Below are 18,869 nucleotides of genomic sequence, written 5' to 3'. Positions count from 1 at the left end.
TGTGGTTTTGGAGTGAGTGCTAGGAGGGGGAAGTGCATTAAGACTAAGACTAATAGACTTGTTTGGAGGGGCTTGAGGTAACTCCACGTGAAATTCTTGTTGAACTGTGCAGCGTGTCACTATTCACAGGAGTGCCTTGTTTTTTGTGTTCTCTGCGTGTCTTGGTTTCATCCTGCTCCACCAGCTTGGCTGTGTTGTCACCGCACATCTCTCCATGTGCTGAGGCACGTGGTCCCTGTGTGGGGGTGAATGTGGGGTGAGCAGACTTGCGGAGTGGGTGTGGTTGTGCAGGAGCTGCTCTGTCAGCAGGCGTTGTTCGCAGCCAGACACGTGGCTCTTCCCGAGGACAGCGTTCATTCAGCATAAAAAGGAACGCGTGGTTCTGCCCTTGGGGAGAGGATGAGGGAGAGCAAACCACACATCACAGATGGCAGCTGCGTTGCTACAGGAAGGTGCTCAGAATGGCACTGTGAAGGGGTGGCAGGAGAACCTACACAGAACTGAGCAGAACAAGTTGTTGTCAGTGAGTCCATCCTGTTTTTTCTGAGCTTGTAGGTGGGATAAGTGAAGTTCTCATCTTTTCTTGATAGGTGTAAAATAGCCTGTTTTAGTCCTAGTCACCTTCCTGCCTCGTAGGAAAGGAGGAATTGCTTTATGAATTGTCAGTATAATCTCATTCACCCCAGTGTGACTGCCTCTAGAGGATTCCTGAGGTAGGGGGAAAGATTTAGTGAATAATGTGCAAGTGACCCTCACATGTGGGAGGCCTTCCTAACATGCTTATGGGTTTGCCTATGAACAAGACATGGCCCCATGATGATTTGCATGTGAGAAAAGTGAGTACACTTGGTGATACAGGGGAACTTCTACAATTTCTTGTGCTTAAAAAGAAGTAATTTCTATGACTGCTGGAATTCTTGAACTGCATTATCAGAGTTCTCCTGAGAAATCTGAGAAGGGGTTAAACTGGTGTTAAGAAAAATAACACGTTTCTTGCCATTCAGTAAGACTGACACAGTTGATTGTGAGCAGTGTTGCTGATGCAGTGCTAAAACCCTCATCACCCTTCCTCCCGCAGTTTAACGAGGAAAAAAGATTATTTTGAGGAATTTGAAGCATTCAGCTGCATAGATGTACATTTGTAATGTTTTCAATGTGTAGGTGACTTAGCAGATGTAAATGGCCTGGTACTGTCTAAGATGTCTCAAAATGAGATGGGAATGGAAAAGAGAAGGGATCAAGATGTTTCCATAATGTTGCTCGTGGACAGAGAAAAATAGCTAGCAGAATGATAGTGACTTTGTTCAACCATGAAATAATTTAAAGTACACACACCACAGAAAAGTGACTTAAATTTGGTGTCTCAGTAATATTTCTGATACTACTTACTGCTTTCTTTGACTTTCTAAGTAGATAACATGGATAATTTTTTGTGGGGTTATAGGTAGGGTGTTAAATCACTAAGTATGTTTAGATTGGGTTGATCCTGGCTGGGTGCTTAACTCCAGAGCTTTTCCTAGTTACTGGTATGGTTTTCCTTGTGTGCTGGAGAGCCATGGGGGAAGGAGCATGAGGAGGAAGGGGGAGCTTGTCTGCCCACCTGTCAGCAGCAGCCATGGAGAGACTCTCCTCTTGCTGAGCCAGCAAAGCAGCAGCAGCTGAGGAGCAGGAGGTGCACACTGCAGGCGATGCCTTCTGTGCAGGGCGGCACAGTGACAGCAGAAATGCTGTGTCCCACTCTGGGGAAACAGGACTTTGAGTTACCTCTCTCTGATGGCTGAACTCTTAATTGAATTTGGTGGCTCACTGAAAATGTGAGTGGCTAATGCTGGAGTTGGAAGAGATGCTGAAACTGAGCTCTTCCAAGGCTTCCAGAGCATGAGCATCAGTAGGTATTTCCAGGTGGGTGTTCTGCATTGTGATTGCTGAGTACTGATAAGCCACCAGCCCAACTCTGAGTGCAAAGATGCTTATTTCTTAGGGAGAGGGTGGTCAGACACCCTCTAGAGTGTGTGTGCAGTGACTAGTTCAGACAGCTCCCATCTCTTCAGGATGCCTCTGCCAGACAGCAGGTTCTGCTGCACTGGTCAGACTTCTGAAACTAAGTGGCCCAGCATCAAGCGACTGGACATACAGATCCTCTTTTGATTCAGTCCTGCATCTAGAAAGTGTGTAGAGCCTGTGCTAGTTTTTTTCAGCTTCCAAAGGAAGTCTGGTTCCAAAAAGGACATGATCTTGTAGACTTTGGAAGGTACATATGACCTTGATGCCCTTCAGTCATTGGACTCTACTTCAGTGTCTGATTCCTCTGACAGGTAATTTTGTGGTAGCTCACTCTGAGGATCTTTTTCATCTGAGCATGTAAAAGGAGAGCACTGAAGTGCCCGGGGCTTTGCCAGCCTTGCTAGGTCTTCCATAATGCAGTAGTAACCTCAGTTGTGTTTCAGAAACTAAAGTGGCATGGGCTGTATTTGCTGTTTATTTTTTAACCCCATATGAGATGACATGCACTGCACATGCCTTTAGGACCATTTTATTGCAAAAGATAAAGCAACTTATGTTGATAAGCTCAAAATAGCTTGTATATGTTACAGAAGGAGTTCTGCTGCTTTCTCCAAACAAATATACCTCTTTGAACATTTATCTATATATGTAAGCTATCTTGGTTTTTTTTAATAAAACAGCATTTAGAGACTTTAGTAGGCTGCCAGTAAGTTGATTGCTATGAAAGATAAAGGTTAAGAGGAGTGTGTTCTGTAATTGCTTTTCTTAATGGAAGGGTGTATTCTTAAATGTTTTGAGGCTTCCGCTTAATTTTATGGTGTTTATGAATAGTATGTCTAAGTTTAGACAAGAGTTGGATTAAACCACTTTCATACTTTGAGTTTTGACAATTGGAGGATCGTCCCAAGAAGTAAATAAAAATGCACTTTGAGAAATGAGCACCATAGTTGTTCTGTGAACTTAAGATAAACCATTTGAACAGCAACAAACCCTGAAGTGCCCTTTATAAATGCTTGACAAAAGGTAGCTGTGCAACTTTCCTGTGAAAGAGCATTTGAAAGCTTAATGTCATTGCTTGAAGTTCAAGCTTGAGAAAAAATTATATCCCATATGCATATATCCCTTATGCACATCCTAAAGAACATGTGTGCTCTAGCTGTTCCTGATGTCTTGGCCATCACTGCTGTGCTTTTGGCAGAGCAAAAGTGAAACATTGGGGAGTCTCTGCAGGGTACCAATCTTTGGTGCTGCAAGAGTACATTCAATATGGAGAACAGTATGTGGTAGTAAGCTGCTGCATTAAAAATTAAACCACGGTATTAAGAGTAACTGTAAGTTAGGATTTAGGCCTTTTTCTCAGGTAGCCCCAAATCAAGCCCCAAACAAACAGGTTTTCAGATAATAAATCTGGTGTCTGAGTTGAAGTCCCCAGTAAATTCAGTTTATGGGCTTGAGTTTTGTCCAGCCCACGTAATGTCCCTTGTTGACAGAGAAAGATGTGTTCAGCAGAATGGTAGTGAGGAGCTGGGTCAGGAGATGGGGGATATCAGCAGTTGCTCTGCTCATACCTAACTCTCTCTATCCTTAATCATTTTTTCAAGCCACCAAGCTATTGCTGTGAACTGCGGCAGCACAGATTAGTGGTAAAAACTCTGCATACAAATATATTTGTGGAAGCTGACAGTGTCCTGTGCTTTTAGTCTAGGTAGAGTGGTTGAATTGATGATACTCAGTTAAAACTGGAACTTGATGTTTCTTCTAAGGGGAAGCGATGAGCTTTCACCTTGTAAAACCACTGTTTCATTCAGAATTGGTTTTGATAACCTCTAGAGTGGACCCCAGCCTGGCTTATGTTACCACACCAGGGGGATCATGCAGAATCTGCTGGTTTTATTAATTTGCATTATGCTTACTTAGTTGACAGGTTTGGAGCTATTTCAGTCATATTTCCAAACATAACGATTCAAAAAATAGTGTTACTTTTGCTGATAAAATAGGTTTCCCTTATGGCAATTCAATTAAAATTTATGTGGCTAATAAATATCTTGGCTCATGGTTATTAAAACTATAAATGCTGTTAAAAGCCTGATTTGCAAGTAATATGGCAAATGTGAGTTTTAATTTCTTTCCATTTCCTGTTAGTTCCACGAGCCTGGCACAGCATGGCTTTTATTGCCGTAAGGGGTGTGAACACTCATGTTTTCATTGGTTCCTTTGATAACTTTGCTTAATGTATGTATTTTCTTAAATGATCCTGGATGGAACATAACCAGCAACTGCTGCTTGCAAAATAAAGTGCAGTTCTTTTGGTCCTCCTAGTGTGTCACTCCTCCCCCAGTGACTAGTGACATGGGTAGTTCTCCACTTGAGAAACCACTGTGTGTTCTGTCTGATCCAGGGCTGTAGTAGGTACATTTTTAAACCAATCCATAAAAGAGAAGTCAATCCTAAATTTGACAGAGAGTGTCTGTAAATGCTTGAAATTCTGGTTTTCCCAGTGTATAATACAGAACTTCAGATAATTCCCTCTTAAATCCTGTTAATGGCTCTTGAATAGCTCTCCTCACACTAGACTCCTCTTCTGAGTGGTGGTTTAATGACAGACTGGTGGGTCTTAAATGCTTTTCTCATTGTGAGCAACTTAAACCCACAGTTTTTCTCAAAGAGTCTCTTGTGTCCTGGCAACACTCATGTGGTCGTGCAGGCCTTGAACCACCCAAGAGTGAAGGATGAAGCTGAGGGGGAAAGACACTTCTCAAGATCAAGCATTAATGCAGTGTTGTAGGAGACTAGATTCTGGTTCTTGCATGTTGGCTGCCATGTGGATTTGAGGATTTACTGGGGTTGGCAAAGGATTAGAGGGTCCTGGGGCTTGACCCTTTCTGCTCACTTGCTTTCCAGTTTCTCAGGGTTTGGATAAATCCCAGTGCTTGAGTTTACACTAGCTGAAGCTTAACTTGCTGACAAGACAGCAGTATGGAGAGAGTACCTGCTTTTCAGAAGGTACTCAAATTGAGCTGTGTTCCCCCTCCAAAAGTAGCATCTGGTATTTGAGCTCTGACCTGTGTGTCATGTGGTGGGCAGTGCCACATGAGGTGTTTTTACCACAGCTGCTCAGCAGCCTGGCCACTCCCTGAAGGGACCTGGCCACTCCAGGGAGCAGGTGGCACATTTTAAGGAGCTTGCGTGTGTCCAAAGGTGAGAATTGGGCAAGCTGGGGCTCTATGCTGGAAGCAGCTCTTCAAACTACTGCAGTTATTTCCTCCATGTTTACTGCCTCCTTTTCTATCCAGCCAAATCAGAGTTTCTGATGCCTGCAAGGACAAAAAATAAAAATAAAAACCAACAGTCTACACAGAGCATTATCATGCATAGGGACAGAGCTGCAATCAACCTTGCTGACTGGAAAGTGCCAGAGGGAAACACCTCCAGTGCTTCTTGAACTGAGGGCTGGCATTATTCCTGTGGTACTTGGTGTGCCTTCAGCACAGTGCCCAAGGGTCCTGCCTTGCTTAAGTCCATCAGTTCCGTGGCTGGGAATTGAACTCTGTGCAAATATTTTGGATGAGCTGATTAACATAGCGGTAGAGGTTGTCAAATTCATCCACAAAGAAGGAATGCTCCTTAGCAGGGTCTGATGCAATGGCTTCCAGTTCATCTGGGGCTGCCCAAGCAACTCCAATGGAATAAGCAATGACTCCTGGAAAGAAACCTGAAGTTTAGAATAAGCATAAAAGTTTTCATTGCATTAAATCTTATTTAAGACCAATACCTATCTTCACTAGAAAGCCAAAGGAGTCCTGTGTTGCTAAAACAGGAAAAATCCTTTGAGATGTCCTAGACACAGCTGCATTTGTGATGATTTATAAGTTTTTTTTCTGAAGTTCCTTATTCAGCTATTAAACAGATGCTGATCTTGTTGGAGCTCAGTGGGACCCCAGGGACAAGTACTACTCTTCCTTCATAAGGTTTCATCCAGTGCCTTCAAATCATAGGAAACTGCATTTATCTGACCTGGATGAGTGCTGAGGCATGAGGGGAGAGCAGGCAGTGATAGAAGACCTTACCATTTTGGTGAGCTGCCATGGCTGGCATGCTGACATCATCGTAAGACCTGCCATCTGTGATGAGAATCATGATCTTCCTTTTGTTGGGTTTGGACTTGCTGAACAGCTGCTCTGAGGCATAGCTAATGGCTGCTCCCGTGCTGGTGCCGCCACTCCAGTAACTGATCCTTTTGATAGCGTTCAGCACATCCTGCTTCGTGCTGTGCTTGTCAAAGCTGAACTCCAGCCTCTGCTCGTAGGTGTACTGCACCGCTCCGATGCGCGTGTCGGTATCCGAAATCTCGAACTCCTTGCTGATGTTGGCTACAAACTGGAGGACCGTGCGGAAGTTGCCGGTGCCGACGCTGCTGGAGCCGTCGATCACGAAGCCGATGTCGGCGGAATTGAGGCACGTCTTGCTGCAGGCCAGCCGGTCGGTGTCGCACACCCGCTTCACCAAGGGCTGCACCACCTTGTGGAGGCTGAACCAGCTGGGCACGTTGATGGAATAGAAGCCACTTGTCCTGCACACTGCCTGCAAGGCAACATGAGGATAAATGCAATGGAAATTCAGTCTGCATGTTTCTGCTGGGGTATGTAGCTAAACTGTAAATATAGGCTCCTGGAAAGAGCAGTGCTGGAGTCTGAAATGGCCTCTCCCGCAATCACCATCTGCTTCCCTGGGAAATGATGTCAGTGTAACATCACAGATACTTGTGTAATGTGACAGTTTTTCCTGCCTTTTTTTTTTAGAGCTGTGGGATGGAGCTGATATTATAGTAGTGAGAGAACTGTAATAAGCAAGTTTGCCACCTGTCAAGGTTTTTTACATGAGTTACATTGTTCACGGGAAAAGCATCCAAATTACTGAGCTGCTCTTAGTGTGGCTCCATGGATATTGCCTGGAGCCTGTGTGTTTGCCAGGTGCCAACTTCAGCTCCCGTCATTCAGAACAGCAAGGAAAGTTTTGCCTACTGGCAAACCCTGCTACCTTGAAGTGAAACCTGGGGCTTAAGCTGAGGAAAACTTGGTTCATACCCTTCTAAGCAGAAAAACCCAGGCTCATTGTGTTTGCTCTGCCAAATAGTAAAAAAAAAATAAATTATATATATATATATAAAATTAATTTTTATAAGTCAATACTCATAAGGGCCAGATTGGCGAGAGGCTTCTATAGGGTTAGTGGGAGTCAGGTCAGCATGGGCAGGAAGTAGGGCTGGCACAGAAGAGGACAAGAGGACATGGGAGAAGTCAAGGGGTGGAGGAGGGGAGTGATGCGAACAGGCTGGATCAAATCATCTTTGGCTTTAGTGCCTTTTAAATACCAATTCCTCAGTTCTGTGGGTGAGAATATTTTGTTAAGCCAGGCTTTATCTATCTGCTTTGTGGTGGTTTGTGTATCTGACTGTTTTAATAGACCGAGGCACTGCTCTTGACTTGCATAAAGCCCAACAGCTCCAAGGGAGTTACAGTTCCCTCCAGTCTGGGCTCCTCACGGTGTCCTGCTCTCATTTGTTCTTCTTACTCAATTCTATTTTAGTGTTACAATGCAGCAGTATCAAGTCACCATTCCCTCCTTACCTTCCTGTTCTGAGCCCACTCTACTCTCACTCCTGCTGTGTCCCTGGCAGGTTTGCAGAGGCTCGCTGTAGCTTTGCTCTTTTAAAAAGAACAAAATGCAAATGAGACTACAATCCAATTACATGCTGACCAGAGACAGCACAGCTCTTTGGAGCAGCTCTGAAACTCACAGGAGATTATTTCATGGCAGAGCAACCCAGCTCAGATGGGAATTTGTTTTCTGAAAATACCAGATAATTCAACCCTGTTTCCTAAGCCCAGCCTAGTTTTCCACTTGGTAGATATCTCTTGCCCTAACTGGGTGCCAGCTTGTCCTGAAGCACTGTTGATCAGACAGCTACTGTTGATGCCAAATACAAATCAATCAAGGCTCACATTCTCTTTTTTTTTTGCTGTACATGGCAGGGATTTATCCTTTTTCCAAGAGCTACCATGAAGTCCATAGCAGCAGAAACAAATAACTGAAAAATAACTTTCATCCACAGTGGAAAGAGGATGTTTGAGTTATCCAGTATAGCTGAAAAACTAGACTGTGCCTATGCTGGGACGGTGCCACCCTTTGCTTGTGTGGGACCTGTTTGTAAATGCAACATAGATATTAGGTTGACAGGGCTCCTCATCCTTTCCCTAGTGGGAGCTGCACAGCAGGATGTTCGTGGAAAAAACAATTCCAAATTGCTCTGGCTGCAATTGTACTTTGTCACGCTGCTGTGTATTTGGAAAACCGTGCATCTCAGTACAACTGCAGGTGTGTGCCAGGGTTTAGTCAGTCAAAAGCCATTTGCTTGAGGATGTACCTCAAACCAGAACTTTACTGACTTCATCCCCTTTCTGACCTCAGCATGACTGCCTGGTTTTTGTACAGAAAAACTCAAGACAGTATGTACAAGAAGGAAAAGAAATAACCATAAGTGGTAAGAAGGAAAGGGAAATGGCCTGAATGAAGTCGCTTGGAAAATTTAGTCAGAGCCAAGCTCCTGGTCAGACTCAGCCCACTAAGTACCTTGTCCACAAAGTTCGGTTCAATAACATTCTGCTTTTCACTTTGAGCAGCTGCTTCAACAGTGACAAAGAAGATGTTGATCCCTGATTCTCTGGCCAGCCTGGAGGCCTCTTCCACTCGGTCGGTCGGCCACCCATCCACCATCACTACAACCACATTGGGTGCTCCACCTCGGTTTCCATTAGCATCCAGAAAGAAGTTTTTGTTAACAAATGAAAGTGCCTTCCCTGTAATAGAAGAGGAGTTGAGGAGGAGTTATGGATCTGGAAGCAATCTGATAATATCCCATGAAATAGTAGGCAGAGGGCTGACTCAAGTGTTGGAGGCTGCTGAGAGCTGGGGAAAGCAGTTTCTGTGGCTGCATGAGCAGGAGGGGAGGCCACTGCTACTGGTGCCAGTGCATGCTGAGCCCTCCTGCACTGAGCCCCCTCCCTATGCCCCAGAGAGGTTGGGGGTGATGAGCTGGGTCAGCAAGTATCCCCAAAGTGTTGATAGGAACTGCCCACAAGGAGACAGCTATGTCCTGTCAACTTGCGATGGATTTGCAGTGCCCTTGATCAACACATGCAGGTCATGGTGGGAGCAGTGCTCTCTCACCAGCCCTGCCCTAGCACTAAGCACTGTTTGGTCACAGCCTCTGTGTCCTGTGAGGAGGTGTGAGCTTGCTTTAGCCCAGGCTCGGAAGCCCTCCTTGAGCTGAGGATGTGCAAGCAGCCCCATCACCTACCAACATTGGAAAGTCCCCCTTTTTGTTGAATTTTCTCAATGGCATTCCTTAGATCCTTGGAGTTGGCATAAGTTTTTAAGTTAAATTCTGTGGAAGGGTCATCACTAAAAGGAGAAATTAGAGCAAATGTCAGTGTTTTGCTTCACATACAACATAAAAGCCGTAGGACTGGTCTGTGCTGCCTGGCTCCTGAGTGCAAACTGGAGTGAGGCATTTAGCACATCTCAGCCGTAGAGCTACAGCTGCCAGAGTGTGCAGTCATGCCCTGCAGCAATGGGAATGTCTGGGAAACTCTTACCCATACTGAACAATGCCCATCAGAGGACCAGCGCTGCCAATGCCAAGGGCTTGAGCCATGTTACCAAGGAACCGCTTCTGGAGCTGAAAGCGGCGTTTGCCGATGCTCCAGCTCCCATCCATTAAGAAGGACAAATCAACCTTGCAATCTGAGGAGAGATAAAGAAACACGGAAGATATTTTTAGTCCTTTCTGATTGCTGTGCTTCTTGCAAGCAGCAAAGGCCTCAAAAGTCTGCATCTAGTGACTTGTCCTGCTGTGTAAGCTCTACAAAAAAAGCCTTTGACAAGGACAAGTCACAGCTGGGGGCTCAAGTCTGTCCTGCTCGCTAGTAAACACAGTCCTTGGCATGATTTTGTCCCAAACAACATCTGAGCTTGGCTGTGTGATAAAAGGGCAAGAATCTTTTCACAGGGGTCAGTCTGGGAGCACTGCATTTTGGGAGCCAGGGAGGTCAGCCCCACAGGAGCAAGCTGGCTTGTATATCCTGTGCCCTCAGAGCCACAGCTTGGACTCAGCATGCTTTATTTGCAGCCAGAGGTGATGGGAGTTTGTAAAACTAGCCGTGGTGCTTGGATTTTGTGGTCTGACCGCCTGCAGAGCACAAACTAAGGGGATTTCCTTGGTGACACTTTTGTGGACTTAATTGATATAATAGACGTAACAGGAACAGTTACTGTGTTAATGTTGCTCAGAAGGGAGGGAAGTTCCTGAAATGTGTGATGCCTGCGATGTGCCTCAGGGGAAGGACACCGTGGGGTCTCTTCAAGGCGACTGCAATCCAGGATTACTGACAACAATCCTGGCAACTCTGCACTTGTGAATGAGAATTGTTCATCAGTTTCAATCTGGGCTGGAGCTAACATCAAGGATGATGATTTTGCTTGGGATGTTCAGTCTGAGTGAGGGCTGTTCTTTTGCATGTCATTGTAGCCTTGGACCCGTGTGTGCAGCAGCAGCAGCAGCAGCGTGCTGTTGTGTGTTTCCTCTCTGGGCTGAAAGTGATGTTCTACAAAAGGTATGCCTGTACCCAAACAAACTCTTCCCTTTAATTACACAGATGAACCTCATCTTTGTGCTTCTGCAAATGCTGTCTTCATCCCTGCGAGCCTGCTTTCAGCTCCCTGGAAGTTAGTGGTGAAACATTCATCTTTGGTCTGTGACCGGGAGTGGGATCAAAATTTGGCTTAACTAGAGCGCTAATTAACATTTTCCCCCTCCGGCGTCTGGGTCATCCCCATCTCTCGATTTCCCTCTGATGATGCCTCCTACCAATCAGACTGTTCAAACTACTGTGTTTTAATCATTAGGTAGCCCGAAGGCTACAAAGTGCCAATTGTTCTTAGTGGCTTATGCAACTGCCTCCCATCTCATTACCTTCAATTTTTTCTCCCATAGCTGTCTCTTTTTTCTAGTTCTAATAATGCTGAGTTACAGGAGCGTGACTGAGAACCGTGTCCACTCAGAGCAGATCGTGAGGCAAGGTCGGGAACCCACAACAAATACCTCAATTAACAGCCAAGTTTTGCTGAATTTCTTGTCCTTCAAAGGGAACTACTTCATGAGATCTATATGTGGAAAGTGGGCAGTTTGTTAGCCAGCAGGGTCTGGGGAGGCAAAGATTTACATACACTTAATAGACAGACTTGGTTTCTGGGGCGGATTCAGATTCGGTGCTGGGACATGAGAGGGACACTGCAAGAGCACAGACTAAAAGTGCTTTGTAGGGAGGTGAGCACTTTCTGATTTGCAGGGAGGCAAGATCTGAATTAGGGCTTTTATGGTCCTGGAGTTATCAGCGGGATGAAAATTTTGTTTCTGGTGTGACTTATTTCAGTTTAACTGCTGGAAACATGTCTGTCCTGGCTGGCATCTCCACTGAGCCCTGCTTTCATGCAGTGCAATGGGGTCTGTAGGGCAATGCCTTCCCTTTTTCTTCTTCTTTCCCTTATTTCTGTATCAGTTTCAGCTGTATTTCACATTTTTGATAGGGAAAAGAATACTTTAAATATTGAGAGGAGTGCCTGGGAATACATAGACGTTTGGTTCAGTAGTTACTGTAAAGAGTCCAGACAGTGTTCAGCTGCCCAAGGATGGGCAAGAGAGGACCCAGGCAGTGTTGGAAGGGTGGCTTCTAATGAAGAGGTGGCAGGCAACCCCATCTCTCCACTCAGAACTTGCTTTCTCTTTTTCTGCTACTTTGGGCCTCATCTAAAGATGAGTTAATGAGTTAACCTTTATAAAGGGCTGTAGAAGATTTCCTTTTCAGGGCAGGGGAACCTACATTTTCCTCTCTGAACTTGAGGGGTCCTTGATGCTCCCTCTGCATCCTCTCTCTCCTGGCTGTGGCAGGTGTCAGGTTCTTTTCTCAGGTGGTTTCCTTCCTTCTCTCCGACCCACTCCTATGGGAAGGGTGCCTGCACACAGCATCACCATGGGAGCCTGCTCTGGTCAGCAGAGCTCTCTCATCTAACCCTGGCTGCAGCACACTGGATTGCTGTCCTCTGCCACCAAAGTACTTGAGTGAAGAAGCTCTGCACCCTGGGAGCATGGAGCTGATATTGCCCAGGAAGAGGTGGTGGGGAGCAGCCACTATCTTTCTGCCCAGGTAAGCTAAATTTTGGATGTTATTTCCTTCCCTGTAGAAGCAAAAACCAATTATGTGTGTAAGAGGAGTCAGTGGAGAGTGCTCACTCTTTCTCTGCAAGAAGGAAAAATGTGTTCCTGGATTTTCTTAGCCTTTCTTGAAAACATAACTTTGGCTATTTGATTTGAATGCATTCTAGCAATATGTAATTAATAATGTCGCTTAATTATGAAATTAATTCTGAAGTACATACTCTGATTCCCCTGGGAGATGGGCTCCAGCGGCTTTGGATTCAATTCTTCCTTTGAACTGAAGCCTAAAGAGAGAAAGGAAAGGATCTATCAGTGTGTGCTTGATGGCTGCCCTTGCTCTGTAAGGAAACGGGCAACAGGGTCACTGCAGAGACCCCCTGGCCTGAGGATTGATGTGGGAGGGAAACAAGGATGGGTAGGACATCCTTGGAGCTTACCCTTTTTCATCTACATAATTTCTGGGGTAAAGCAAGAGCAGAGACATTTCTGGGAATTCCACCAAAAGCTCTGCCAGCACCAAATTTGAGGTGCTCCCCTGTGGGAGTCAGTTCCCTAACTGTGAGGGCTTGGGAGCATCAGGCACAAGTAGTGGGCTGCTCAGGAGCAGAGGCTGGTGGCCATGGTGCAGGATGGTGACTCCCAGCAGTTTTCCCCTGAGAACCAGCACTGCCACCACGGTGGCTCACTGTGCTTTACAATGAGCTGCACAACGTCTGAAGTGGACGAGCAACAGATTTATCGTGTTGTTTTCTGTCTGGAGAGGAAGGCACAGGCAGCGACTCACTCCATCTCATTTCAGCCAGGGAAGCCAGGGAGCACAGCTCCTCAGGTGCCCTCAGAGGTGTGGGTTATTTTGCAAAACACAAAAGAGACAGGGTAACAGAGAGCTACAATTAAGTCAAGGGGAAGCCTCATGGGTCACTAGTGGATCCTAGCTCAGGACCCAAGTGAAGTATTTGGGTGGTAGCAGCCTTGAAAACACAAGTTGATGGCCTTGTGAAAGGCACTGACTCACAGGGCACCATCATGCTGGCATCAGAAAGTCTGAAAATGCTGAACTTCACTCATGACTTGAATGTCTGGCAAGACTCTTCTACAGTCCAGCATCTCCCTTCCAAGCAAGGGCACAGAGCTGTTTCTTTTCAGTACAGCATGACAAGATTAAGAGGATTTAGCTGCGATAATCCTCAGAAGAGACAGCAATGATCAGACAAGCTACAAACTGAACACTCACCAAGAAAACAGTTGGTCTAAAGAACAGCAGATCAGCTTGTTATTTTTGTAAACTGCATGTTAGATTTTATAAGAAAAGTAGGAGGAAGACTTCCTTAAATCTGCATCACCAAATAAGTCGAGGAAAGACTCCAGACTTCAGATAAACATTGAAAAGGTAACTTTAGAAAGTGTGAGCTTCATAAAGAAAAGTATGAGAGACCACTAGGTACCATAGAGTTTGTCTCTCCACAGCAGCCAACCATGAGCAAGGCAAGCATGAGAGAGTATCAGTGTATGTAAAGGGACATCAGGGAAGGTCACCACTTAAATATGATGGGAGGTGTAACAGCCTAAGCTGGTTGCTGAAGGTATTAATGACCAAGCCATAATAATGCAGAGTACTGTGAAGAAAATGGAGGGAAGTGCCGTTCCCCTCTGTAATTCCTGTTTCTATTCCAGTTGAGTCTAAAATCCACCTCTCATAATTGTCAAATACAACCTTTTTTGCATCCTTCTAGCTGCATGCTGAAAGCTGCATGTAGTTTTGGGTCAGGGGCCGTGTTTGTATTAAGTCTGAGTATGCAGTACGTTGTGTAAAGCTGACCTGATTGGTACCCGATCCCTGCCAGGAGGCTTCGGCACACAGCAGCATCCATACTGGACAGGGGTGCTTTGGCTTCTCAGTTTGAAATTCAGCTGCCAGTGAAGAAAGTTTCTACTACAGGGACTAAACAGACCTGCTAACAGCAGCATCAAAGCAGTGATTGCGCTCTGCTTTGCTTGTCCCCAGGCATCTGCTGTTGCCTGTTGCTAGAGCCAGGACGTGGAGCTAGCTATGGCACTGGGCTTGGCCTTGTATGGGAGCCCATGGGGCCACCTCTGCATGAAGTAGGCAAAGGGCACAGAGTTGCCCTACTTTGTTTACGGCAAAAGTTGGTGATTGCTTTGTGTGTTTTGTTTGAGAATTTCCCTGCTATGTCTGGCCAGGTTAGGAGAGCCCCAGGGCTGGTGTTGCTTTTTGTCACTGTGTATGTGGTGCCTGCAGACCTGCCTGCAGACCTGCATGCAGCCCCTCTGTGCTCCTGCCCAAACTTTGGACAGGATACTTTCTGGACTGGGAGTAGGAGCTCTCCACCCATCCTGGCACTGGCTCTTGTGACAGAAATGCCTCTCTCCCACAGTTAGTGGAGCTGGCCCTCTTGTGCCAGAGCAGGCTGGATGCCTTCAAAAGTGGGCTGGCAAGCCAGGCACTGACTGGCTTCATCTCTTGTGGCTGGAGCTTTTGTCCAGCACATTGCTGGCTTGTGCCTCTTGTCTTGCACACTGGGGATGAGCTTCCAGGCAAGGAGCAGGGAAGAGTGCACCTGGTGTTGTGTATTTGCCCGTGGGAGCTCATTTGGATGGGGGATGCACCACCAGGGAGAGGCAGAGTGGTGGTGCTGGGCCAGCACTGCCTGAGGCTCGCCACTTGTTCCTGACTGAGGAAAAATGATGTGAAACAGGGGTGACACCAAACAGTTCTGTCCAGTGATATCTGCTGCAGGAAACATTTCTGACCTCTCTCAGGCCTGAAAGTCTTGCTGACAGGGACCAAACCTACCTTTGAAGGAAGGTAAATCTTGTGCAGGTTTGTGGTTAGTTTATCTGATGTGGAAGTTAAAGGCAACATGACTTGGCAATGCATAGCCTCTTTTTGTCAACCACATGGATGACAATGATTGGGGTTTTTTTCTTTAAAACCTGAAATAGTCACCAACCTGCCTTCCTGGCTGTGTATATTCCAGTACAGGCTTTAAATACACAGGCACATAATAGTTCCACAGCAACAGACCAAAGCCACACTTCATCCTGCAGCCTGCACACACATACCTCACATGTGCCAGCTTGGTGTCCCATATGTGCAGTTCCCCCCCACGTTGCCTTATTTGCAGAACAGAAAGTAGGTGGATTTAACACAGTAGTGAAATTAGAAATTAACGTGTGCCATCCATTTTAGCAACTAAATTGTATATGAAAGATAATTCATAGTTAGCTATTTGCCTCATGCATTCATCTGCATCCTATAAAATCCATATTCTTTTCCCAGGCATACAGCTGACATTAGCTTTATCCCTGTGGTAAAAACTCAAGTGTAGGCAGTGCAGCATTTCTCATTTTTATTTGCCAGTGCAATTATCAGTTCTTGAAGGTTGTGGGTCAGCTGGCTGATTTGTGCTTAGTAGAACAATAAGGTCACCCACCAAATACTCTTCCCCAACTAATTGGGAGGGTGGTCAGTCTCCATGGGCCTCCCTGTTCTGCCAGTCCAGTTTAATGTTGGTATTGCCATGGGAATTTCAACTCACTGCATGGGCAGTCTATGCCGTGCTAATTAAAGTTCCCTTCACTGATTGTTACAGCTGTCCATACTGATTAAACTTCCCATTCATTTAAGTAAGACAGCAGCGACTACATCCACGCCAGAAACCACTCCTTTGAAGTGACAGTCTGAATTCATCAGACTTTATCACACTAGTCTATGCTGGCCCTTCAGTTGCTGAGAAACTATTAATACAACATCCCTTCCCCCATGCCCAGTCTTTCATTGCATTTAATGCAATCTGTCGTTTTTTGCCTCAAAATATCCCTCCGCACCCTGGCCCTCATGCGGTAGCTTTTCCTGAATAAGCACACTAATGGCTTTGAAGTAAGAAGAGTGTTCAAGGGAATAGTCTTTACAAGGGCCACCAGCACAGCCCTCTCCAGCAACAAAACTGGTGGTGGGGAAGACCTCTTACATTGGATACAGGCCCCTCATAAGAGGGAGAACACCAGGTCATGAATTGGTCTGTATCTTGTGTAGTCTGCTTTTAATGTTCCCAAGGAAGGGGAGCTGTTAAACATGTAGAATCTGCAGTTGGGAATAGCTCCTGAATAAGGGTTGCACAAGCCTTGGTCTTTTACTTCACCAGTACTCATAAAAATATTCTTATCTCCATATTGTCAGTTTTTAAGGCTAAAATGTCTGAAAATTTCAATGATGTTAATTATTCTTTGCATTTGACTTAAACCCCCCTTTTCTTATCTGAATGTCTCCCCTAAGTACACTGACATCAGAATAATCTGTCATGTTCTTCACTGATTGCCGCTCTAAACTGTGATCTCAGCTGTGGCATTCCCAAAATACCTTCTCATTTACAAATGGATTTCAGTAGCTAGAACCCCTTTCTGTAGTGTAGCTGCCAACTCTTTCCAGAGCTCATGTCTTCTGCTCCTGCTTTAAGCAAGAACTCAAGACTGATGAAAGCGCAGAATAATCTACTAAGATGTAAACAACATACCTTATTTATAATTTTAAATGGTGCAATTACTTCTTAAAAGGAAATTGTTATCACCAGTGTCATGGGCTTGACGAATAAATAGATTTAGCTTTTCCCATGTGTGATGGAAACCACTTATTCCCAGACTAGTTACTAGATGCTTTAATATTTACCTGTGTCAAAAAGGCTCAGTCCAGGTTTCCATGAGTCTGTTTCCATTGCTTTCACACATGAAAGAGAAAAAGTACTATTACTGATAATAGTGAAAATACTAGAGATTACAAAGTTCTGACTCAATTTAGAAAGGTCAGTTCAGACAATAACTTACATGAACAACTTAGGAGCTGAGAAAATCAGTAAACCTGGGAACCTTTATGTGCACATTTCAAGCCATAATTAAGAGCCTTGTATCACTGCCCTCAGAGCACTGACCTTTTTTAAGGTTTTAAATATACCTCTTTGGATCTGGCTGTACAGAGCTGGTGGGCTCTTTACTAGAGCCAGAGGGTGAACTACAATGTAGACTTTGAAAAAGTTATGCATGGGCTTGCCAGTGTCCTCCAGCCTAGAGAGAGCACTGACCTTATGCTTAGGTTGCCTTACCCATGAGGAGCTATCAGCTTCACTTTGGGAGGGAGACTTGTTTGTTGGATGAGACTGATGGCTGAATAAGATGTGTGGTCTCCCTTAGGGTAGGAGGAACCCTGCCATGTTTCACTGCTAAAGTGATTTCCCTCCTTATGCTGAGCACTTCTTAAACACCCTGTGAAGGATCTAAAAACTGAAGAAAGTGAAGGGCTAAATCAGTCATGATGCACACTGAGGTTTTTTTGTGATTTTGCTTAGGAGGAGAAGTAGGGTAAAGGAAGGGCAGGCCTGGGTAATGGGAAAAGAAACAAGAGGAAAGCCAGGAGGAATATTCCTACATTCTGGTAGTGTTGTTTGCCAGTTTTATACATCCTTCAGCAGAGTCATGAGGAAACAGCAGCGACTGACTGGAGCTAGGGATGATGGTTGCAGAGCAGTGGGACCCTACCTATAGAGAAGAGCTGGTGCTCATTTGTTGCCAGAGTGGCCAACACGTCTCCTGAATGCTGTCAGTGAGTAGAACAAATTTCAGTGAAACCAGTTTGTGAGTAGATAATCCCCAAAGGTGTGCCTCCCCCTCCCAGGGTGGAGGAGCACCCAGTGACTGTGAAAAAATAAGATTCATGTGAAGCTGCTTTTCATCCTGACCAGCTGAAAAACAAAACAAACAGCCAAAGAGCAAATTATGAGGAAGACCCTGCACTTATTGAGTCTTCTGTACAAAAATGCTGCTGTGTGAGTTGCAGTGGTAAACCTGTTCAAAGCAGTAGGAACTGTATGGCATGTGGAACCAGCTGAGGAGCTGCATAAAGATTTGCCCATCTTTTCTCTTCTTCATGTGTAGAGATGTGAGCTGAAGGATCAGAGCAATGGAATGTACCCATCTCATTTGTCACAGGTTTGTTTCTGCTGCCACCTCATTGTCAGGGCTTCTTTAACATCTGTTTAAGCTCAAAAAAGTGCCTGTTGACTGGGCTGCTTGCTGGGGAAGGATCAATTGCACTTCCAGGAAGAGAGAACAGTACACGTGATGTTTCTACCCTCAGTATTAAAAGCAACCTCTACTTTCACTGTCAGCCTAGAGGTTTCTGAGAACCACAGGAACAGAAGATTTAGCTCTATCGAAGACCTGATAGGCTGCAACAGCTGTTTGTTTGTTTCTTGTGAAGTGTTTTTAAAGAAAAATTGAAAACACTTTGTAGTTGTTGATACCCACGGTCTGAAATAACTGGTTGCCAGTGACTGAGCTTTTCTTTGCCTTTCCCTTTCAGGAAGCTGCTAGTTGGCATTCTGTGCATGAAACTTGCCCTGCTCCTCCTCCAGGATGCAGGAAAACAATGTGCAGTACAAGGGCTAGTTTGGGGTTGCTGAAACTATGAAAGAGAGTGGAAAATTTGCTGCTAGCAGTCTTGCTCACCCAGGTAGGCTGGAGAGCTGGCAGCCCTCTGGAAGGTGGCAACAGGCTCTTGACGCTGAACACCTGCATGATC

The 18,869-nt window shown here is 45.3% G+C and overlaps 1 protein-coding gene across 17 annotated transcripts in view; it reads right to left on the bottom strand.

The window, feature by feature from the left end:
• Positions 1–22: 22 nt before the first annotated feature.
• VIT (vitrin) overlaps positions 23–18,869 on the bottom strand; it is a 63,387-nt gene continuing 44,540 nt past the window's right edge. For all 17 annotated transcript variants that reach the window (XM_069009984.1, XM_069009981.1, XM_069009982.1 and 14 more), the window contains 8 exons: positions 18,797–18,859; positions 16,965–17,012; positions 12,499–12,561; positions 9,660–9,807; positions 9,362–9,465; positions 8,635–8,861; positions 6,072–6,585; positions 23–5,704 (listed from right to left, as the gene is read on the bottom strand). In XM_069009984.1, coding sequence (XP_068866085.1) covers positions 5,526–5,704; positions 6,072–6,585; positions 8,635–8,861; positions 9,362–9,465; positions 9,660–9,807; positions 12,499–12,561; positions 16,965–17,012; positions 18,797–18,859 — 1,346 coding nt within the window. In that variant the 3' untranslated portion in view covers positions 23–5,525. The remainder of the gene's footprint in view (positions 5,705–6,071; positions 6,586–8,634; positions 8,862–9,361; positions 9,466–9,659; positions 9,808–12,498; positions 12,562–16,964; positions 17,013–18,796; positions 18,860–18,869) is intronic.

Source organism: Aphelocoma coerulescens, chromosome 3 (genome assembly GCF_041296385.1).
Source record: "Aphelocoma coerulescens isolate FSJ_1873_10779 chromosome 3, UR_Acoe_1.0, whole genome shotgun sequence".
NCBI classification, from domain to species: Eukaryota; Metazoa; Chordata; class Aves; order Passeriformes; family Corvidae; genus Aphelocoma; species Aphelocoma coerulescens.
The sequence above is the reverse complement of the archived record's forward strand: the minus strand, read 5'-3'. Positions and strand labels throughout refer to the sequence as shown.